Here is a 23,305-nt window from a genome sequence, read left to right on the forward strand (position 1 = left end):
TCTGCTATAGAATGTTCTTCTCCAGTCCTGACTGTGTATTCTGAAAAGTTACTTTTGCTCATCATTGCTTTCCTGGAGCCTGAATTTGTCCTGTAGCCCAGCAGCCCCCTTCCATATTAGTACCTCAGTCTAAGACTATGTGTTTGAATTGTTTCTCCTGAAAAGTTTCATGCCATCTGGCTGAGGCTTCTTTAGTATTTGGGAACACATAGCCTGTAGGCCACATCAACTCCTGGCACAGGCCACAGCTTTGGGGTGAGGTACGTGGTTGAAGGCCATCAGCTGTTGTTGATTCCTTTGTGCATCTTTAGACCCACCTACCCCCATGGGATGCTAGCCTGCCTAGACCTGACTCAGAACAAGCTGTGGGCCCTGCCTGGGGAGTTCCCAGGAGGCTGACCCTGCTGCAGATCCCCACTAGGAGAAAAGGCTTTGGGAAACAGCTGATAAAGCAGTGTTATAGCTTGGGATTCTAAGCACTTAGAGGAAGTATGTGCTTGTAGTATGTAGTGTAGTATAGAACATTTAAATTGACAAGTCTTACTAGTAAGAGTTGTTAATTGTGACAGCATGTCTTCTAAAACAGAAAACTAGAAAATTGGGGGAAATTAAAAAACGAAGTCACTGTTACACATTTCTCCCATGTAACAGACTATTTGGCCTTTCTACTCACATTGTGGTGGCTTTGGTCCATTAAAAAAAAAAAAAATACAGCATTGGCTGGGTGTGGTGGCTCATACCTGTAATCCCAGCATTTTGAGAGGCCAAAGAAGATGGATTGCCTGAGCTCTAGAGTTCAAGACCAACCTGGGCAACATGGTGAAACCCTGTGTCTGCCAAAAATACAAAACAATTAGCTAGGCGTGGTGGCATGCACCTATGGTCCCAGCTACCCGGAAGGCTGAGGTGGGAGGGTCACTGGAGTCTGGGAGGTGGAGGTTGTGGTAAACAGGTCACGCCACTGCATTCCAACCCAGGTGACAGAGTGAGACCCCCATCAAAAAATATATATAGGCCGGGCGCGGCGGCTCATGCGTGTAATCCCAGCACTTTCGGAGGACGAGGTGGGCAGATCACGAGGTCAAGAGATCAAGACCATCCTGGCTAACACAGTGAAACCCCTTCTCTACTAAAAATACAAAAAATTAGCTGGGCATGGTGGCGGGCGCCTGTAGTTCCAGCTACTCGGGAGGCTGAGGCAGGAGAATGATGTGAATCCGGGAGGTGGAGCTTGCAGTGAGCCGAGATCGCGCCACTGCACTCCAGCCTGGGTGACAGAGCGAGACTCTGTCTCAAAAAAAAAAGAAAAAAATATATATATACACATACATATATACATACAGCCTTATTGATGTATAATTCACATATCATAAAGTTCACCATTTTAAAATGTGCACTTCTGTGGCTTTTAAAAGTGTATTTACAGATTTGTGCAATTCTCAGCACAGTCGGTTTGAGGACATTTTCATTACTCCAGAAAGAAACCCATGCCCATTAGCAGTCATTTCCCCTTCGCTCTTCTAACCAACCCCCAGCAATCACTAATCTACTTTCTGTCTTCTATGGATTTGCCTACTCTGGAAATTTCATATAAATGGAATCACACATGTGACCTTTGTTGCTGGCCTCTTTCACTTAGCATATTTTCAAGGTTCATCCATGTTGCAGCACATATCAGTTCTGCATTTCTTTTCTTGCTGAATAATATTCCTGGTGTATGGCTATGCATCTTATTTAATCATTTATCAGTGGATGGACATGTGGATTGTTTCCACTTTTTTGCTATTCGTAATAATGCTGCTATGAGCATTTGTGTGCCTTGTTCCATTTTTAAATGCTCCAAATGCATAGTTTTCTTTGAGAGGGTCTCACTCTGTTAATCAGGCTAGAGTGCAGTGGAGCGATCATGGCCCACTGCAGCCTAAACCTCCTGGGCCCAAGCCATCCACCCACCTCAGCCTCCCAAGTAGCTGGGACTACAGGCTTGTGCCACCATGCCCAGCTAAGTTTTTGTATTTTTTGTAGAGACAGGGTCCCACTGTGTTGCCCATGCTGGTTGCGACTGCCGGGCTCAAGTGATCCTCTCATCTGTCTCCCAAAATTCTGGGATTACAGGTGTGAGCCACCACACCCAACCTGAATGCACAGTTTTCTACTTCCTGAGTAGAAACCTTTCTACAGGTTTTTATCCTGGGGATCCTGTTAAGAGTGACCTTATTTTTGTCCCCTTACTCTTAGTTAATATATACTCTTACTCTTGAGGTTCAATACAACTGTCATGGCCAGAACTCTTCCACTTTCTGCTTGTTCCTGCTTAGATTATTTCTAGTATGTTTCAGTATAATCTCCATAGAGCAATATTGAGCATAAGTTACTTCCTTGTTGCTTCAGTCCAGCTTCTCCTGTATCAGTAATCCTACCTAGTTAGAGCTATATTCTGGCCATCTTACTTTGTAACCTTCCAGTTATAAAGTTTTGGTTTTTCATGTTTTCTTTTATCCTAGGAACTTGGTGGTGATTCTGAGCATTGTTTTTTTCCTTAGCATTAATTTACAAAAATACACATATTCTCCTTGTTTTGGTGGAAGCTGCAGCTGCCAATTAGCTCTCAAATCCTGTGGGTAGCTGCTAAGCTGTAGTTCAGAGGAATGTCACAATCATACCACTGGGGATAAAGAATAAGCACAGTGCTCGTTAGGTGCCAAGCTGGGGGTGCCTGGAGGCAGAAACTTCTGTTGGCTCTTGGTGTCATGTGTGCCTCTAAATGATGCCGCATCAGTCTGAGGATCGCTCTTAAGCCTTCTGTCCTTACTGGTATCTGTAATGCCGTTACCTCAGGAACACCTTCCTGGGCTGTTTTTACTCTTAACAGGGCTTGGCTCTGCTTCCATGCCCAGGGGGTGAGTGTGGCGAATGTAAAATATTTCTTGAAACATTTGAACTGGGTAATTGCAGGCCCTCTCTATCCTGTTTTCCCCCAGGTCCTCTCTAGAGAATCCAGAACCCCGAACTCGGGCTCGAGGAATCCAACTTTTGTCACAGGTGCTACTCCACTGTCACACCTTGCTCCTGGAGAAGGAAGGTACTGGTGTCACTAGTAGGAATGTCTTCCTGGATTGCTGAGCCCAGGTCTCCCGTGTCTATTCAAGCCAACTTTACTGGCAGGGAGGGAGGGCTTAAAGTATCTATGAACTACTAATGCAAGGTCTTCATTTCTCACTGGTATATGTCGCAGAGATGATTAGAATTGAGACAAAAGACACATGGATTTCAATACAAAACCAGGCTTGGTGGCGGGCGCCTGCAGCTACTTGGGAGGCTGAGGCAGAAATCGCTTGAACACAGGACGTGGAAGTTGCAGTGAGCGGAGATCACACCACTGAACTCCAGCCTGGATGGCAGAGCGGGACTCTGTCTCAAAAAAAAGAAAGACACATGGATTTCAAATGTAGCCTTAGACTGTTTTTTCAGTGTATTTTCCCACTCTGTAAAATGAACAGAGCAGTATTTCATAGGTAAAGAGGAAAAGTAATGAAATATCAGCATGCTTTGAGGTCCTGAGGGGGAAGAAGGCCAACATCTTACTTATCTTGTATAGCAGGGGTAGGCAAACTATAGGAAGCAGGAAGGCCACGGGAATTGCCATATGTGGGTGGACCCAGTTTCTAATGGATTTCATTTGCATATCAAAGGTCACAGCTTGACACTAAGAGCCAGGGCTTTACAAGAAACTTTTCTGGAGATGCTTTTAAAAACAAAAACTTCCCAAGGACCCGTTTTTCCTCTCTGTCTGCCTAAAATAATTTCTTAATAACTCCTACAACATTCCCCCCTGTAGAGATGCCACACTAACTGCTGTTAGGGGGTTTGGGGCGATGACTCCTTCTGGCTACTTCCTACTGGAAAGGGGTGTCAAATGGGGAACAGCAGCAAGGGCTCCTCCTGGAGTCGATCTGAGAGTCCTCAGAAGAATGGCGTGTGGATGTGTGGTTCAGTTTACAGTACCATTTGGAGTTTGATTGCTTCAGTCTGATGAATCAATTTCCTTTTCCAGCCAACATACCAAAATGATACGGCTCTAGTGAGTGGAGGAACATCAGGGTTCTTGGTCCTCATGCTGGTTTAGATAAAACGACACCGATACACGTGAAGTGGTTTTAAGTAGCAGAGAGTTTAATAGGCAAGAAGGAAGGGAGAAGGAAGAAGCTCCCCTGTATAGAGGCAGAGGGAGGGAGGGCTCCAAAGCCGAGAGAGGGAATTCCTTTTGTTTGTTTTTTAGAGACAGAGTCTCACTGTGTTGCTCAGGCTGGCCTTAAACACCTGGGCTTAAATGATCCTCCCACCTCAGCCTCCCTAGAGGCAAGCACCACATGCGCAACCTACAGCCTGTTTAGGTGTATAGCATAGGACATGTCTCTTGGTAAAAGAGAAAATTTGTAGTGGAACCCAAACAGAAACAGCTGTTACAGACTTGGGAAAGGAGCAAAGCTATTGTGCCGTTCTCATGCCTATGTCCATTAATGACTGAATCTGGTTTGTACAGTGGTACACCTGATACTGTTCTATGAGAACCGGCTGAAGGACCATCATCTTGTGATCCCATCTGTCCTGCAGGGTTTGAAGGCACTTGTGAGTTCTCCTTCATTTCATTACGTAACTTTGTTCAAGGGAGCCCTTGTCTAGTTCTCTCCTTGCGCTTTGGGTATGATGGTTCACATGCTGAGGAGCAGGTGCCCAAATGTGGGACTAAATTAGTGTTACCAGCTCTACTTCCCTTTTCCCTCTAGCGAGTAAAAGTGTACTTTGGGGGACTGGAAACCAGAGCCCGCTGGAAAGAGCTGCATAGAACTCATCAGCTTGAGAAAGATTCTCACTATTAGTACTTCTTCCTCAACCAGGATGCTGTGATTCTTACAGTAGCTAATTAGGCCTGTTTTAGGGTTGTGTTTTGGAGTCCATGCTGCAATTCCCTCAGTGTTCACATACCTTCTCCTTTCCCCCAGAGCCTGTGTGTGGCCCTGCCCCCAGGGCTGGCTGTTTCTGTGCTTAAAGCCATCTTCCAGGAAGTACATGTACAGGTGAGGGATAACAGTCATGTTGGTATTTTCCTCTGTCTCCACCCCTTAACAACTGGGATTCAATTAAAAAAATTATTGCCTTCTAAATTCTGAATTCTTTGGGATCTTATGAATGTTTACATGCTCTTCTTCAGCATGTTTATATGCTCTTCTTTGCTACTGGACAAGGAGAGGGGTGCATGCCATTAGATCTGACCCGTATCCTCTTATACCTACAGAAAGTAAGGCATCCATCCATCAGGCAGGTTTGGATTATTGGCACCACTGCTGTGCTGCTGAGTCAATAGCGTACCCTTTCTCTGTAGTTTCTCTTAGATTGATCTTATGCTGGTATAAAGAGCACTGTTCACTTAGAGATTATGAAGCAGGAACTAGCTGTGTCAGCTGAGGTATTCTTTGAGCACTTTCTTCACTTCTTTCTCCCCCACCCCCAAGTCCCTGCCACAGGTGGACCGACACACAGTCTACAATATCATCACCAATTTTATGCGAACCCGGGAAGAAGGTAAGAGGCAGAGCCTTCTGGGAAATGTCAAAAGCAAGCACATTCTACTTTTTCCCCTATTAGTAGGACTTATTTTACCTGGGGTTACATAGAAGAGCTGGTATCCTGAGAGAGAATGATAAAGGGAAAGGGGGGATCCGCTCCCTCCCCAGTGAAGTAAAGGAAGGGTAGAGGTTGTTTGAGCCAGTGTTTTAAATTCTTACCTCCACAGCAATGTGTATATTGTTGCACATCTCTTCACTGAGTACTTTCTTGGAATGGAAAAAGGGTCAGCCCTGAAAGGAAAAGGGAAGCAGTGATAGCAGAGGGAGAACACAGGCCAGGAGAAAGCCCACACTTTCTGTGCTGTGGGACAATATAGTAACCTTATTCTCTCCTTCCCAGAGCTAAAGAGCCTAGGAGCTGACTTCACCTTTGGCTTCATCCAGGTGATGGATGGGGAAAAGGATCCCCGTAATCTTCTGGTGGCCTTCCGCATCGTCCATGACCTCATCTCCAGGGACTATAGCCTGGGTACATCGTGGTAGCCGTGATTAGCTGGTTGGAGCTTTATCAGATGGATGAAGCTGATAAGCCAACCTCATTCTTTCTCTGTTGCCACAGGACCCTTTGTGGAGGAGTTGTTTGAAGTGACATCCTGTTATTTCCCTATCGATTTTACCCCTGTAAGTAGCACCTTCGTTGATTGATCATGTATTTGTTGAGTATCTGCTATGTGCCAAGCCCTGTTCTGGGCACTGAGGGTACAGGTTACCAAAAAAGACATCCCTGCCCTCATTATTTTATATTTTAATAAACTAGGAAGTGGAAAAGCGTTTGACATATGAGGAATGATTCAAAGCAGTGTGTATTTGGGCGAATTCTTAAGCTCCTTAACACTGTATTTAGTGCTAAAGGCTACAGGATTGCAAAACACTGTCCCTGCCCTTGAAGGCTGAAACATTTAAGTAACAGTAGATTAGGTAGGAAAATGAGTAGTGCTATAGCTGTTCAGAGAAGACAAGAGTTCAGTGTAAGCTAGAGTAGGCAGGAACTGACTTCGCAATTAAGATAGGATTTCAGCTGGTTTGTGGGAGATGCATAAGATATGATTCTGGAGTTGGATAGGGCATCTCAGGCTATAGAAACAAAGTGACAAAACAAAGAAGGCACAGTTGTGCACAGTGTACACAAGGTATTTGCTCTGACCCTCTTGGGCCTTCCTCCTCCTCTGCAGTTGAGTTCACTTCTACTGCCAAATACTCAGAGTTTCATCACCATGTGGGTGTGTGTGCTGCAAGCATTAGTGGTTTGAAAGAAATAAAAGGCATTCTGTTGCAGCATGCCAAACAGCATATTGACTCTCACTGCCTTTATAGTGACACCACCATCTTTGCTGTAGGGAATTTCTTACCAGCTTATTTCAGTTGACATTATGTTACTGGGGACCACCTCTCTCCTGAAATGAGTCTTTTCATCTCTTTCATAATCAGAATTCTTATTCTAACTCTATACTCTTGAACTCTTGAAAGATCCTGGTTCAGCCACCACATTCTTCTATTTTCACTTCGGTTTGTGTGGTTTTTTGTTTTTGTTTGGTTTGGTTTTTGCTTTTTTGAGACAGAGTCTTGTTCTGTTGCCCAGGCTGGAGTGCAGTGATGCGATCTCAACTCACTGCAACCTCTGCCTCCCGGGTTCAAGCAGTTCTCTGCCTCAGCCTCCCAAGTAGCTGGGATTATAGGTGCCCGCCACCACAACCGGCTAATTTTTTTTTGTATTTTTAGTAGAAATGGGGTTTCACCATCTTGACCAGGCTGGTCTTGAACCCCTGACTTCGTGATCCACCTGCGTCAGCCTCCCAAAGTGCTGGGATTACAGGTGTGGGCCACCATGCCCAGCCTTTACTTTGTTTTATTTTGTGTTTTGTGTTGGTTTTGAAAATATAATTCATTCACATGATCCAAAGTCCAAAAGGGTGAGAAATCTCCCTACCATCTTTTTTTCTTCATAATCAACCAAGTTATCAGTTATGTTTGTATCTTTACAGAGCTTTTTCATCTATATATAAGCAAATGCCTTAACACCACCCCCCTAAAATCATAGTGTGTGCACATGCAGGCATGTACACACACACACACACACTTCTATACTTTGCTTTTTTCACTGAACAGTATGTCTTGGAGAGTGTTCCATGTCAGTATATAAGTTAGTTATTTCATTCTTTATGGCTCCATAATATTCCTTTGACCAGAAATAACGAATTTATTTCACTAGTCCTCTGTGGATTGTTGCTAATCTTTTGCTGTTATGAGCAATGCTACAACTTTCATACATATGGGTATAATGATAGAATAAATTCCTAAAAGAAATTGCTAGGTCAAAGAATATATGCATTTATAATTTGGGGGAGAGGAACAGTATGTCATCCAATTTTTTGAAAGGTTATACAATGAGCATGATTCAACATTTAAAGGGTAGATAATTAAACTCCTTTCATACCCCTTTACTGCCACTGTCCATTTTCCCATTGGAAACAATCACTGTTCACAGCTGTTTATTTTCACAGAGATAATCTAGGCAAAATAAACTTACAGATAATATTAGGAAAGTTTCTCTCATTCAAGCAGTTTTTGTATGTTGTTCTGCACTGCAGTCTGTCAGAAGCAGAAAGCTCTTATCAAGATATTAATTAAAACAGAGGCACCTGGCTTTAGTGTAACTATTTGAGTTACAGATATTCTTTGTCTTACAAATCAGGGTTTTTATTGTTGTTGGTTCTGTTTTGTTTTGTGTTTGAGACAGGGTCTCACTCTGTTGCCCAAGCCAGAGTGCAGTAGCACAATCCTTGCTCACTGCAACCCCTGCCTCCTGGGTTTAGGTGATTCTTGTGCCTCAACCACCTGAATAGCTGGGATTACAGTACGTGCCACCATGCCCGACTAATTTTTTTTTTTATATATTTTTAGTAGAGATGGGGTTTTGCCATGTTGTCCAGGTTGGTCTCGAACTCCTCACCTCAACTGATCTACCTGCCTCAGCCTCCCAGGGTGCCGGAATTATATGCGTGAGCCACCACGCCGAGCCACAACTCAGTATCGATCGTGTGCCATCATAGTGGATCTGATCAGTTTAAGGTTCAGTTTCTTCACTATGCTTATATGCTCACTCTAAGAAGAGGCTGACAAACTTTTTCTTTCTTTTTTCTTTTTTTTTTTTTTCTTTTTTTTTGAGGCAGGCTGGAGTGTAGTGGCACCATCACGGCTCACTGCAGCCTCCACCTCCCTGGACTCTGGTACTCTGGTGATGCTCCCACCCCTGCCTCCTGAGTAGCTGGAACTATAGGCACACGACACTACTCCCGACTAATTGTCGTATTTTTCTATAGAGACAGGATTTTGCCTTGTTGCCCAGGCTGGTCTTGAATTCCTGGGCTTCCACCTGCCTTGACTTCCCAAAGTGTTGGGATTACAGGCATAAGCCACCATGCCTGACCAACGTTTTCTATAAAAGGCCAGACAATAGCTTTGTGGGTCATATGGTCTCCTCAACTCTGCTGTTACTGCACAAAAACAGCCTTAGAGACAAGAACAGCTACAGTAGCTGTATCCCAATAAAACTTTTATTATCAACACTAAACTTTGAATTTCATATAATTTTCACTTGTCACAAGATATTCTTTTGGTTTGTTTCAAACATTAAAAATGTTAAAACCATTCTTAGCCAAACAATGTCAACAGGTTGATTTTTACTCCTAATGCAGAGTAGATATTGGATCTTCTTTCACCGTCATCCTAGATTCCCTTATCATTTTTCTTGGATCAGATCTCCTATTTCCTGAGTTCACATATTCCTCATTTTGTGGTTTACCCCCTCAGTTTGGTGGTGTACTTCCTTTAGTATTTTCCGGTGAGAATGTAGGAAGAAGTGAGGATTTTTTAGATTTGTAAGCCTAAAATGTCTTCAATCTTTTATCTCATTTTTGACATTATGGGTATGTAATTCAGGAATAGAAATTCTAGGCCAGGTGCAGTGGCTCACACCTGTAATCCAAGCACTTTAGGAGGCTGAGGTGGGAGGATCACTTGAGGTCAGGAGTTCGAGACCAGCCTGACCAACATGGTGAAATCCCGTCTCTACTAGAAATACAAAAATTAGCCAAGCGCGGTGGCAGGCGCCTGTAATCCCAGATACTTGGGAGGCTGAGGCAGGAGAATTGCTTGAACCTGGGAGGTGGAGGTTACAGTGAGCTGAGATTGCACCATTGCACTCCAGCCTGGGCAACAAGAGTAAAACTCCATCTCAAAAAAAAAAAAAAAAAAAAAAAGAATTCTAGCTGGATGCAGTTGCACATGTCTGTAGTCCCAGCTACTTGTGAGGCTGAGGCAGAACAATGACTTGAGGCCAGGAGTTTGAAGCTATAGTGCACTATGATTGCACCTGAGAAAGAGGCCAGGTACAGTAACTGACACTTGTAATCCCAGTACTTTAGGAGGCTGAGGCAGGTGGATTGCTTGAGTTCAGGAGTTCACGACAAGCCTGGGCACCATGGCAAAACCCTGTCTATAAGAAATACAAAAATGAACAGCGTGGTGGTTGAGCCTGTAGCCCCTGCTACTTGGGAGGCGGAACTGGGAGGACGGCTTGGGCTGGGGAGGCAGAGGTTACATTGAGCCAAGATCATGCCTCTACACTCCAGCCTGGAAGACAGAGCCAGACTCAGTAACCAAAAAAAAAGAAATTATTTTCTCCTAAGATTTTGAAGGCATTGCTACATTTAAATCTAGTTATTGGCTGGGCGTGGTGGCTCACGCTTATAATCTCAACACTTTGGAAGGCCAAGGCAGGCGGATCACCTGAGGTCAGGAGTTCAAGACCAGCTGCTGGCTAACATGGTGAAACCCCATTTCTAGTAAAAATACAAAAAAATTAGCCGGGCGTGGTGGCATGTGCCTGTTAATCCCAGCTACTCGGGAGGCTAAGGCAGGAGAATCGCTTGAATCCTGGAGGCAGAGGTTGCAGTGAGCCAAAATCGTGCCATTGCACTCCAGCTTGGGTAACAAGAGCAAAACTCCATCTCAAATAGATAAATAAATAAGTCTAGTTATCTAGTTTTCATTTGCTGTGGAGAAGTCTGAATTTCTTCTGTTTCATAAACTTCGTATTTACCATTTTTTTCTTCCTCTCTAGAAACTGGTAAGTTTGGTTCTCCCCAATATATTGAAACTTCACAGTGATGTGCCTTGGTATTGGTCTATTTCATGCACTGTTGGGCACTTAGTAGTAGGCCCTGTCAGTAGTAACTCATGTCCATTAGTCCTGTAAATTTCTCTTGAATTGTTTAATTGATGATTTCTTCCCCTCTCTTTTCTCTGTTCCTTCATTTTGGAACTCTCATTAATCTTTTGTTGGACCTCTGATTTTCTGACGTTTTGTTTTCTATTTTGTACCTCTGTCTTTTTGTTACTTTATAAGATAATTCCACAGTTTTATCTTTTCTATCAAAGTACAGTCATGAAAACAAAAACCAGGCCAGGCTCGATGGCTTACGCCTGTAATCCCAGCACTTTGGGAGGCTGAGGCGGGTGGATCATTTGAGGTCAGGAGTTCCACACCAGCCTGGCCAACATGGTGAAACCCTATATCTACAAAAAATACAAAAATTAGCCGGGTGTGTTGGCGCACCTGTAACCCCAGCTACTTGGGAGGCTGAGACATGAGAATCACTTGAACCTAGGAGGTGGAGGTTGCAGTGAGCCAAGATTGAGCCACTGCAGTCCAGCATGGGTGACGGAGTAAGACTCCATCTCCAAAAAAAAAAAAGTAAATCCCTTCTTTTACTGTGTTTTTGGTGGAGTTTGCGAAGAGGAAAAGGAAAACCTGATTTATGTTTTCAATCTGTCGTCTTGGTACAGAAACCATCAAGGCTTTCTGTTTTCAGATTTACAGCTTTTTATAAGGGTGAAGAAAATGGAAATGTCCATCAACAAGGAATTATTTAGATAAACTGGTACAACCACAAAATGAAATCATAGCCACTAAAACTAATGCTATGAAAGAATAATACCATAAAAATGTTCTTAATATGTTAAGTGAAAAAAATTAAAAACTGCATGTACAAAATTATCTTTAAGTATACAGAAACAGTATATACTAGCACATAGTAACAATATATATCAGAGAAGAAAGCAATACACGAGAAAGTTAAGCATGCTTATCTCTTAGTGGTGAAATGATAGAAAATGTGTAATCAGATCTTTAAAAATGCCTAAAGACAAAAGTTCCCAAGGAATACATAAAAGGTCAAGCATGTCTTCTTGCTGAGGCGTCATTATCTTACTGTCTTCCCTGATTGGGTATGAGTATCACCCTGTTCTGCAGGGTTACCAGGTTCAAGCCTGGGTTCAAGGGTGGTCTGAAATGTTACACAAACCCACAGCCCTTCTCCCTTTTCCAGCCACCTAATGACCCCCATGGTATCCAGAGAGAAGACCTCATCCTGAGTCTTCGCGCTGTGCTGGCTTCTACACCACGATTCGCTGAGGTGGGTCTAGCCAAATTAGGGTGTATAGCCTCTGCCCATAGAAGGTTCTGAAGAAAGAGCAGTAAAAGCATGGAGAAAAAAAGATCTGGTATACATTTTAGGGCATGACACCCTACAAGTGTCTTATGTGGCAGATATCTTCAAACCTTCGATATAGAAAACTTTAGCATCTCTTCATAATCCAGAGCTGGATTCAGTGGCACACACCTATAGTCCCAGCTACTCAGGAGAGTCTGAGTGGAAAGGATCACTTAAACCCAGGAGTTCAAGTCCAGCCTGGGCAACATAGGGAGACCCCGTCCCCTCCTACACAAAATAAATAAATAAATAAATAAATAAATAAATAAATAAATAAACCCAATCCCTATATGGTGCTGTCTTTTAAAATCCTGTAACTTTGTCAGCTTGCCTGTTTTTGAGGTAGTGGGGCTCTGGCCACTGCTTGGCAGGAAGTTAGCTCACATTCATAGCTCCTGACTTCAGTATAGCTCCTTGATGTAGTACCTGCTTCTGAGGACTTGATGTGACTGACATACTACCCATCTCAGGCTTAAGATCTTGCTTCTGTCCCACAGTTTCTGCTGCCCCTGTTGATTGAGAAAGTGGATTCTGAGGTTCTGAGTGCCAAGTTGGATTCTCTACAGACTCTGGTGAGTGATTTTTCTCCTTGCAGGACCCAGCTACCTTTTGACAAGTTAGGGGTACTAAAGGATATAGATTCTTGGATAGCCAAGGAACAGTTCATGGGCCTCAGAAGAGGACACCCAGGATTTGGGCCTCTGTGTCGACCTGAAGCCCCCAGCTGCATATTGTTGTGTCCCATCCCATAGTAACTGAGGAAAGGCTGAGCAGCACTCCCTCTTTAGGCTTCTATTTCATCAACCAGGGTAATCTCCTATTTTTCTGTTCCCTGAGTAGGACTGTTAAAAATCTTCACTGGTTTTTCTGCTGAGACCAAGGCTCCTCCAGGTGTCCTTATGCTGAGGTACCTGCACATCCTAGGTGTCTGAGTGTGCACATAACTGATAACAGCGGTTTCCTTGGCAGAATGCTTGCTGTGCTGTGTATGGACAGAAGGAGCTGAAGGACTTCCTCCCCAGCCTTTGGGCTTCTATCCGCAGAGAGGTGAGTGTTAGTCAGATAAATTCACTACTATTAACTCTCAATTGGCAGGCATGAGGGGAAATAATACATCCTGTCCTTTTCCCTCTGTCATCCCCAGGGCCAAGGTATTATGCCTGGTTATTCAGGAGGCAAGCAGGGGGACATAATTCTAGTTGAATGACGAGAGAGAGTCCCTATGTGACGGTCAGCTGCTTGGTAAGAGCAGTTGATCACCTTTGCACATTACCCACTTCTTGTCCTTCTGTGGCAAGGAGTGCAGGTTATGGTGCCTCTGGCACCGTGGTGAATAGAAAGGTGAGCAGAACCACTGCTTAGAGTTGGCTTTCTGTTTCTCAGAAAGTGTGTGTCTCTGTCCTGAGTGTGACTAAGGACTTGGTAAGAACACACCAGTTGAGAAGACACTCAGTTGACGTGTTAATTTCCATTTCTGTGTCCTAGAGGTTCTCACTCTCCTCTCCAACAAGGAAATAGGCAGTGGATTGGTGGGGTCTCATCTGGTGCAGGCTCACCTCAGTAGCCATGGGATCCCTCCCTGACAGGTGTTCCAGACGGCAAGTGAGCGGGTGGAGGCAGAGGGCCTGGCGGCCCTCCACTCCCTGACTGCGTGTTTGTCTCGTTCTGTGCTGAGGGCTGATGCTGAGGACCTCCTTGACTCCTTCCTTAGCAACATTCTACAGGGTAATGGGGCTGTGGCAGCCAGGAAGGGGAGTGAGCACAATAGAAATGACATTCCTTGCCCGGGTGCGGTGGCTCACGCCTGTAATCCCTGCACTTTAGGAGGCCGAGGTGGGTGGTCAGGAGTTCAAGACCAGCCTAGCCAACATGGTGAAACCTCGTCTCTACTAAAAATACAAAAATTAGCCGGGCGTGGTGGTGGGCACCTGTAATCCCAGCTACTCAGGAGGCTGAGGCAGGAGAATCGCTTGAAACTGGAAGGCAGAGGTTGCAGTGAGCTGAGATCGTATCACTGCACTCCAGCCTGGGCAACAAGAGCAAAACTCTGTCTCAAATTTAAAAAAAAATAAATAAATAAATGACATTCCTTAAGGGCCAGTGACCTTTCTTGTTTAGCCCCAATATATTTGGTGATCTGGGGGCAATAGCCCTACTCTGAATTGAAAACAATTTGAGTGTTAACTGCTTGCAAACTGTTATGGGTCTCAGTCTTCAACCTCTGTGGACTGTAGGGGAGTCAGGCACCATTTGGCCTCCTCCCCAGGTCTGTGATGTGCTGCTTCTCTAGACTGCAGGCACCACCTGTGTGAACCGGATATGAAACTCGTGTGGCCTAGTGCCAAGCTGTTGCAGGCAGCTGCAGGTGCATCTGCCCGGGCCTGTGACTATATCACCAGCAATGTCCTGCCTTTACTGCTGGAACAGTTCCACAAGCACAATCAGGTAAGGGAGCAGAATCTTTGGGGGAATGATGGGACCTGTGTGCTAGGTTCCCTTTCTCAGAGTGCTAAGTTTTAGCTGGGGCCGACATAGTAGATCTTGGGTTTTGCTCCCATTAGCTGCTGCTGCTGCTGCTTCCCTTACTCACTTTTTCCCTGTCTCTTACATAAAAGGATCATTCTCCCAAGAAGGGAGGATTGCTTGAAGCCAGGAGTTCAAGATCAGCCTGGGCAACAAAGCGAGATCCCATCTCTAAAAAACAAAATTTATTTTTAATTAGCCAAGCAGGACATGCTGGTTCATGCCTGTAATCCCAGCACTTTGGGAGGCCAAGGCGGGAGAATCACTTGAGGCTAGGATTTAAAGACCAGCTTGGGCAACATAGCAAGACCACATCTCTACAAAAAAAAAAAAAAAAAAAATTTAAATTAGCTGGATAAGGTGGCACGCATCTGTAGTCGCAGCTACTCAGGAGGCTGAGGCAAGAGAATCACTTGAACCTAGGAGGTCGGGGCTGCAGTGAGCTATAATCATGCTACTGTATTCCAGCCTGACTGTGGCATAGCAAAACCCCCATCTCTTGGACGAAAGAAAGGTTTCTCCCTACATCCAGAGTAGCAGGATTGAAATCCCTTAAAATATTCTTTGACTCCAGTACCCCTTGAAACATTACAGAGCAGCCAGCGGCGGACAATCCTTGAAATGCTCCTGGGTTTCTTGAAGCTGCAGCAGAAATGGAGCTATGAAGACAGAGGTGAGGTTGCCTTCCATTGCAGTGCTCTGGGGACTGTTGAACACTGCAGACTATAAAGGACAGCAGGGCAAAGAGTGCTGTGGAAAAGTAGTCTAGAACAATGGTCCTATTCTGAGGTTGTAGCACAAGAGAACACTAATAGATGAGATGGATGAGATCTGTTTATTTTTCTCAGTGTGCTTCCTGGATACCCAGTGGATTAAGCTCTTTAAATCTGCCCCAGGAGGCGGGGCATGGTGGCTCACACCTATAATCCCAGCACTTTGGTAGGCTAAGGCAGGTGGAAAACTTGAGGTCAGAAGTTCAAGACCAGCCTGGCCAATATGGTGAAAAACCCTGTCTCTACTAAAAATACAAAAATTAGCCAGGTATGTTGGCACATGCCTGTAGTCCCAGCTACTCAGGAGGCTGAGGCAGGAGAATAGCTTGAACCTGGGAGGCAGAGGCTGCAGTGAGCCCAGATTGTGCCACTGCACTCCAGCCTGGGCAACAGAGACCTTGTCTCAAAAAAAAAAAAATCTACCCCAGGTTGTCTGTATATCACAGCTTAGTCAGGGATATGGAATGTAATGGCTTCCTTCTAACCTGGCCTCTGTCTCTCCCTAGATCAAAGGCCTCTGAATGGCTTCAAGGACCAGCTGTGCTCACTGGTATTCGTGGCCCTAACAGACCCCAGCACCCAGCTTCAGCTTGTTGGCATCCGTACACTCACAGTCTTGGGTGCCCAGCCAGGTACATCTTAAGGGAAAGAGAGAAGAGAAGGATATTGGTCCTTTTCTTGTAAGGCTGCCTTAGTGAAAAGCAGCCTTACTATCCTGTTCTCACTGCAACTCTGGATGATTTGGGATTTCTAATAAGAGCTTGGAAGGGTTGTGATGGCTGCAGGGGACGAAAGATGAGATTCATGTTCCCTTCTAACTACAGATCTCCTATCTTCTGAGGACTTGGAGCTGGCAGTGGGTCACCTGTACAGACTGAGCTTCCTGGAGGAGGATTCCCAGAGTTGGTGAGAATTTAAAGCAGTGAGATATAGAGCACGCTGTTCCCTGCCTCTGTATTGGCAGCAACAGATCAAGCTAGGACCAGGGCTCTGTGCTTCTGACCCTTGGCTCTCCTTAGGGGAGGTGAGCTCTGTGTTAGGCTCTGGCTGCTAACCGGTTGGAGAGATGTAGGACTGCTCTCTTCTTAGGCTTTAAGAAACCCTGTCAAACTCAGTGGGGTAGGTACTTGAGTTCTACTCTTTGGCAAGGAGGTGTTGGGAGCTCACACTCCTGAATCTGCCTAATATCAGACCTAGGCAAGAGAGCTGTGAGCCAAGGCTCAGCCATTGCTCATCTGCTCTGCGCCTCCAGCAGGGTGGCAGCACTGGAAGCATCAGGAACCCTGGCTGCTCTCTACCCTGTGGCCTTCAGCAGCCACCTCATACCCAAGCTCGCTGAGGAGCTGCGTGTAGGTATGTGTCTCTAATCCTCTGTGGCGCATCCCTTCCCAGCAAGGCTTTGGGGCCTTCGTGCTTGCTATCACACAGTGAACCTTCATCTTATGGGTTGCTTTCAGGGGAGTCAAATTTGACTAAAGGAGATGAGCACATCCAATGCTCCCGGCATCTGTGCTGTCTGCAAGCCTTGTCAGCTGTATCAACACATCCCAGCATCGTCAAGGAGACACTGCCTCTGCTGCTGCAGCATCTCTGGCAGGTGAACAGAGGTAACTACTAGGAATAATAACCAAGGGACTGGGCTGAATGGGGAGCTGTAGTCAAGTTTGGAGTTGATGCCTCTAAGGCAGTGGTTCTAGCTGTAGCTATACATAAGAGTAACACAATCAACTCTTAAAAAAAAAAAAATACTGATGCCTGCGTCCAACTAAATCAGTCTCTGAGGAGGGATGGGACTTGGGCAATAGTACTATTAAGAGTACCCAGCCAGAGCCGCCGCCCATGCCTGTAATCTCAGCACTTTGGGAGGCCAAGGCCAGTGAATCACTTGAGGTCAGGAATTTGAGACCAACTTAGCCAACGTGGAGAAACCCCGTCTCTACTAAAAATACAAAAAAATTAGCTGGGCATGGTGGCATGCGCCTGTAATCCCAGCTACTAGGGAGGCTGAGGCAGGAGAATCTCTTGAACCTGGGAGGCGGAGGTTGCAGTGACCTGAGATTGCACCACTGCACTCCAGCTTGGCCAGCCTGAGCGATAGAGTGAAACTCTGTCTCAAAAGAAAAAAAGGGCCGGGCATAGTGCCTCACGCCTGTAATCCCAGCACTTTGGGAAGCTGAGGCGGGCAGATCACAAGGTCAGGAGTTGGAGACCAGCCTGGCCAACATGGTGCAACCCCGTCTTTACTAACAATTATCTGGGTGTGGTGGCAGGCGCCTATAATCCCAGCTACTCCGGAGGCTGAGGCAGGATAATCATTTGAACCCTGGAGGCGGAGTTTGCAGTGAGCCAAGATCGTGACATTGCACTCCAGCCTGGGCAGACAGGGTGAGACTCTGTCTCAGGAAAAAAAAAAAAAAAGTGCCAGGCCAGGTGTGGTGGCTTACGCCTGTAATCCCAGCACTTTGGGAGGCCAAAGCTGATGGATCACTTGAGCTCAAGAGTTTGAGACCCGACCAGCCTATGCAACATGGCGAAACCCCATCTCTACAAAAAATACAAAAATTAGCCAGGAGCAGTAGCATGCACCTGTAGTCTCAGCTACTTGGGAGGCTAAGGCAGGAGGATCACTTTGAGCCCGGGAGGTGCAGGTTGGAGCAAGCCGAGATCGCTTCATTGCACTCCAGCCTGACCTGGGCAACAGGAGTAAAGCCCTGTCTCCAAAAAAAAAAAAAAAAAAAAAAAAGTAGGTAATTTTCATGTGGGGCAGAATTGAGAGGCATCACCCTAAGGCCATGGTGCTCAAAAGATGGTCTGTTAACCAGCAGCATGGGCGTCATCTGGGAGCTTGTTAGAAGTGCAGAATCTCAGGCCCTCACTGATCAGAATCTGCATTTTAACAGTGTCCCCTGGTAACTCAGAGACCGTTGAGTTTGAGAAGCAGTGCTCCAAGGCAAAAGTGACAGCAGCCTGCCCTGTGGGTAGATTCAGGCCTACCATGGTTGATCCAGCAGCTGTTACATAGTAGAATGAATACTAGACTTGGATTATAACTTGGGCTTGATTCCTGACTTTGCACTTCCTGTGACCCTGGAAAAGCCACTGATCTTTTATTTCATTGTGCCTGCATGTCCTTCTCTATAGAGTGAGGGAAATTATACTTCTAGGGTTGTTACGAAAAATAAGGGGAGAATATATACAAGTGTTTCTGCTGCAGAGCCTGGGACAGAGCAAGTCTCAACTATGAAGTCTGAATAGATCAGAAAAAACAGCCAGGAGAATAAAGTGACTCAGCTTTTTAATAAGGCACTCTTGGTCTCTTCGCTCATCTTTGTTCTTCTCATCTGCTGTGTATTGGAAATACCTGAAAGTGCTTTTAAGAAAACCTTACAGAGAACACTTTCTCACCAACAGGGAATATGGTTGCACAATCCAGTGACGTTATTGCTGTCTGTCAGAGCCTCAAACAGGTGGCAGAAAAATGTCAGCAGGACCCTGAGAGCTGCTGGTATTTCCACCAGACAGCTATACCTTGCCTGCTTGCCTTGGCTGTGCAGGCCTCTATGCCAGGTAACTTTACACCTCTCCTTTCTGGCCTTTGGGAACTCTGCCCTCTGCTGGTGTTGACCACCACTGCCACCCTCTGGGTATTGGTACTGTGTTTTGTATCATCAGAGGTTTATTTTGAATCCTTTGTCCTCAGAGTGAGATTTCATTTCATAGCAAAGGGTGCCACCCTGACCAATGGCAGGAACCAAAATCTACTAGTGTTAGCAACATTCAAAAGAATGCACACCTTTTCCCCTTGAAGTGCTATGTGATTAGTTTACTTAGAATTGGACTCTGGAGTCAAGCCCACCTGGTTGGGTTTCAGCCTCAGCTCTACCGCGTGCTAATTTAGGTGAAGATATTCAGCCTTTCCAAGCCTCAATTTCCTCACTTGTAAGAAGGAGATAGAGTACCGTCTAGGCTGGCGCCATGGTTCACACCTGTAATCCCAGCACTTCAGGAGGCCAAGATAGGAGGATCAGTTGAGTCCAGGAGTTTTGAGACCAGCCTGGGCAACACAGGGGACCCTGTTCCTATAAATAGTCAGGATAGTGGTGCATACCTATAGTCCCAGCTGCTCAAGAGGCTGAGGTGGGAGGATAACCTGAGCCCAGGAGTTCAAGGCTGCAGTGAGCCATGATTGTGCCTCTGCACTCAAGCCTGGGTGACAGAGCGAGATCCTGTTCCTGTCTCAAAAAAAAAAAAAAAGAAAATCTGTTTCACAGGGTAGTTGGTAAGGACTAAATAAGATAGTGTGTAGTACCTGCCACACAGGAAGTACTCAATATATGATAGTTGCTATAAATAATGACTCATGAAGAAAAATGCATGTTTTTAATTTTTTCAGAAACCAACATTACTGTGTTTTTTTTTCTTTGCATCTCCATGAACACCAGGGACAACATTTCTATTTCTTATGTTAAGAATGTTCATCTTAGCTATCCTTCTTTCCCACTGTTGGCTTAGTCTAAGGACTGTGCTGAGTTCTCAAGAGTGCTCTGTGGCCCCAGGTCAGACCACTCCTGTTTCTAGTGCCCTGCTGGTTCTCAGGACTACAGCACTACCAGAGGCCAGATTAAGAACTGCTGTCATGGCTAGAGTCAAGCCCCAGAGTCAGTGATGGTGACAGAACCCAATCATCCATTTCTTGAACCCGTCATGGTCTTGTGATTGTGTGCATGTGTATGTTTTGCAGAGAAGGAGCCCTCAGTTCTGAAAAAAGTACTGTTGGAGGATGAGGTGTTGGCTGCCATGGTGTCTGTCATTGGCACTGCTACCACCCACCTGAGCCCTGAGTAAGTATAATCATGGATGTGGCCTGAACCCAGGGAGGATAGCATTCTTGGGAAGAAGCAACAGGTAGCTGCCTTGTCAGCTGTCCTTTTACCTATATGTAAATGTGGGTGCAGTTAATTGTCTTGTAAGTTTTGCTGACAAAACAAAAGGAAGGGGCTCTTAGCATCATGGACTATGAGGGTGGGAAGCCATGGACCAGTGGTTCTTAGCTGCAGATGGGCTTAAGAATTACCTGTAGGGCATTTTAAAACATACCTTGACTGCCCAGATGGGAACCTGAATATAAATGATTACTGGCACATAATATGTGCCAAATTAGTATTTGTTCAATGCATGAATGATCAGGGCATGTCCCATTGACTTGGTGATCCTAATTTGAACCCCAGGTTGAAAAGCATGTCTGTGGAGGAGAGGGCTGCTTTAGAATCCTAGCTCCTTGGTCATACCTAGTACTTTGCCCCCAGGTTAGCTGCCCAGAGTGTCACACACATTGTGCCCCTCTTCTTGGATGGCAACGTCTCCTTTCTGCCTGAAAACAGCTTCCCGAGCCGATTCCAGCCATTCCAGGTGACAGTCTTAGAACTTACATCCTTCAAGCTGGTTTTTTTAGGGCTAATCTGGAATGGGTAGAGGGGCAGACAAGCCTATTGCTGGCAGGCTTGATCGGGCTCTGCTTCTTTTATAGGATGACGCCTCGGGGCAGAGGCGGCTGATTGCACTGCTTATGGCCTTTGTCTGCTCCCTGCCTCGAAATGTAAGTGAGCACATTTGGGAAGTACCGTTATTTAACCTTGACAAGGGGAAATGGATCCCAGGTGACTTTGGGTTGAAATTTGCCACAGGCTAAGCTGATCTTTTACTTCCCCCACCAGAGGAGTTAGTTCTTATCCATCCCGGTCCCTGCTGCCACTGTGTACTGGTTCTCTTGGAGTTCAGGTGTTCTCTGGGTCCATTACATGGCCAGGTTTTCTGTAGGTGGAAATACCTCAGCTGAACCAACTCATGCGGGAGCTTTTGGAACTGAGCTGCTGCCACAGCTGCCCCTTTTCTTCTACCGCTGCTGCCAAGTGCTTTGCAGGACTCCTCAACAAGCACCCTGCAGGTACTGAGATCAGACTGTGTAAGGAGCCTCCCACAATCAACTACCCGTGAAATCTTATAGCTCAGTTCTCATTCTCTTTTTAAAAGGAGCTTGCTAATAACATTAATAGGGCTTCAACTGCTCAAGCACTGTCCTGGGACTGCCTGTGGGAAAAGCATCAAGACCACAGTTGGGCAGAGCTTTATAGTACCTAAGAAGAGAAGGGAGCACAAAGAATCTAGTTCTGCCATCCTACTCCCTACAGTGGGGCTAGTGACAACCCTCTCTTTTCAAATGGCAGCACCTCTGTATTATGAGAATACCAGGCTCTTATGCAGGTGTCCAATCATTTTGTCCACAGGCAAAAATGGTATTTTCCCTTTCTAACAGCTTCTCAGGGAGCTCTGCACTTAAGTGATTTGCATCCTTCATTGTTAAAGGGAAAATGTGTAGTCTTTATGTCACCATTTCCTCTCCTTTTTAGGGCAACAGCTGGATGAATTCCTACAGCTGGCTGTGGACAAAGTGGAGGCTGGCCTGGGCTCTGGGCCCTGTCGTAGTCAGGCCTTCACTCTTCTTCTCTGGGTAAGGAGTTGGAGTAGAGTCTGTTTAGACAGAGAGGCAGTTATGTCTGGTTAAATAAAATGTCCCTGTTTGACCCTAAACTATAAACATCTATGTCTCTGGGTTCTGGGGTTTGAGTGTCATTCCCCAATTGCTCTCTGTGTCTCCAATTACAGGTAACAAAGGCCCTAGTGCTCAGATACCATCCTCTCAGCTCCTGCCTTACAGCCCGGGTACGTCCTTTCTGGAGACAGGAGAACCCAGGACCTAAACAAACTTTCTTGTTGCTCCTATTCCTCCCAAGGACTTCCATCCTCCTCTGTGTGGGGTTTTTTTTTTTTTTTGGAGACAGGGTCTCACTCTGTTACCCAGGCTGGAGTGCAGTGGTGCGATCACAGCTCACTCCAGCCTCAACCTCCGTAGGCTCAGTGATCCTCCCACTTCAGCCTCCCAAGTAGCTGGGACTACAGGGGCACCCCACCACACCCAGCTAATTTTTGTATTTTTTGTAAGAACTGGGTCTGGCCATGTTGCCCAGACTCCTAGGTTCAAGCAGTCCACCTGCCTTGGCCTCCCAAAGTGCTAGGATTACAGGCATGAGCCACCACACCCAGCCCCATTCTCATCTTTGGCACTTAAGATCTTCTTCCCTGATGTACCTCAAAGGCTTTTTTCTCCAGCTCATGGACCTCCTGAATGACCCAGAATTAGGTCCAGCAGCAGCTGATGGCTTCTCTCTGCTCATGTCTGACTGCACTGATGTGTTGACTCGTGCTGGCCATGCTGAAGTGCGGATCATGTTCCGCCAGCGGTTCTTCACTGATAATGTGCCTGCTTTGGTCCAGGGCTTCCATGCTGCTCCCCAAGGTGAGGAGTCTGAAAGAAAGGCCCCACATATACACACCTCTCCTTTGCTTGGCCACATTCCCCAAGATAATTTAGGAGCCACTTGCTTCTTTAGAGCTATATTGTGGTCTGTGCCTAGAAGACTAAACTTCTAGATTCTTGTCCCACTTCTTCCTTTGATGGGTGTATCTTGCTTATTCTGAGCGTGAAGGACTTTTTCACCCCTTTGTAGGCTGATGTCTCAGCCTCATCACAGATCAGGATTGAATTCTCAAGCTATATATCGAAGTCCAATTTCTCTTCTAAGCCTTTCCATTTTTTACAGATGTGAAGCCAAACTACTTGAAGGGTCTTTCTCATGTACTTAACAGGCTGCCCAAGCCTGTGCTCTTGCCAGAGCTGCCCACGGTAAGTCCTGCAGGCAGAGCTTCTAAGCAAAGGACAAAGCTATTCTTCCTCAGATGGGGCTAGAAAGAGGAAGGGACAAGAACCAGG

General features: G+C 45.7%; 1 protein-coding gene across 9 annotated transcripts in view; it reads left to right on the plus strand.

Annotated features, from left to right (window-relative positions):
- The window catches only part of MMS19 (MMS19 homolog, cytosolic iron-sulfur assembly component), a 41,132-nt gene that overhangs the window by 16,571 nt on the left and 1,256 nt on the right, over positions 1–23,305 (plus strand). For 2 of the 9 annotated variants that reach the window (XM_009215095.4, XM_003904069.2), the window contains exons 3-27: positions 2,982–3,082; positions 4,544–4,629; positions 5,004–5,078; positions 5,514–5,583; positions 5,968–6,096; positions 6,187–6,248; positions 12,017–12,103; positions 12,679–12,753; positions 13,151–13,228; positions 13,768–13,906; positions 14,472–14,626; positions 15,299–15,377; positions 15,984–16,109; positions 16,302–16,383; positions 16,730–16,830; positions 16,935–17,084; positions 18,889–19,044; positions 20,219–20,318; positions 20,784–20,886; positions 21,005–21,073; positions 21,295–21,421; positions 21,885–21,985; positions 22,141–22,197; positions 22,645–22,831; positions 23,136–23,218. In XM_009215095.4, the coding sequence (XP_009213359.1) occupies positions 5,565–5,583; positions 5,968–6,096; positions 6,187–6,248; positions 12,017–12,103; positions 12,679–12,753; positions 13,151–13,228; positions 13,768–13,906; positions 14,472–14,626; positions 15,299–15,377; positions 15,984–16,109; positions 16,302–16,383; positions 16,730–16,830; positions 16,935–17,084; positions 18,889–19,044; positions 20,219–20,318; positions 20,784–20,886; positions 21,005–21,073; positions 21,295–21,421; positions 21,885–21,985; positions 22,141–22,197; positions 22,645–22,831; positions 23,136–23,218 (2,265 nt within the window). In that variant the 5' untranslated portion in view covers positions 2,982–3,082; positions 4,544–4,629; positions 5,004–5,078; positions 5,514–5,564. Of the gene's footprint in view, positions 1–2,981; positions 3,083–4,543; positions 4,630–5,003; positions 5,079–5,513; positions 5,584–5,967; positions 6,097–6,186; positions 6,249–12,016; positions 12,104–12,678; positions 12,754–13,150; positions 13,229–13,745; positions 13,907–14,447; positions 14,627–15,298; positions 15,378–15,983; positions 16,110–16,301; positions 16,384–16,729; positions 16,831–16,934; positions 17,085–18,888; positions 19,045–20,218; positions 20,319–20,783; positions 20,887–21,004; positions 21,074–21,294; positions 21,422–21,884; positions 21,986–22,140; positions 22,198–22,644; positions 22,832–23,135; positions 23,219–23,305 lie in introns of those variants that run through there. The other 7 variants (XM_009215097.3, XM_009215096.2, XM_021943550.2 and 4 more) reach the window with 6 other exon arrangements.

The sequence above is a fragment of the Papio anubis genome, chromosome 11 (genome assembly GCF_008728515.1).
Source record: "Papio anubis isolate 15944 chromosome 11, Panubis1.0, whole genome shotgun sequence".
In the NCBI taxonomy this organism is placed as follows: domain Eukaryota; kingdom Metazoa; phylum Chordata; class Mammalia; order Primates; family Cercopithecidae; genus Papio; species Papio anubis.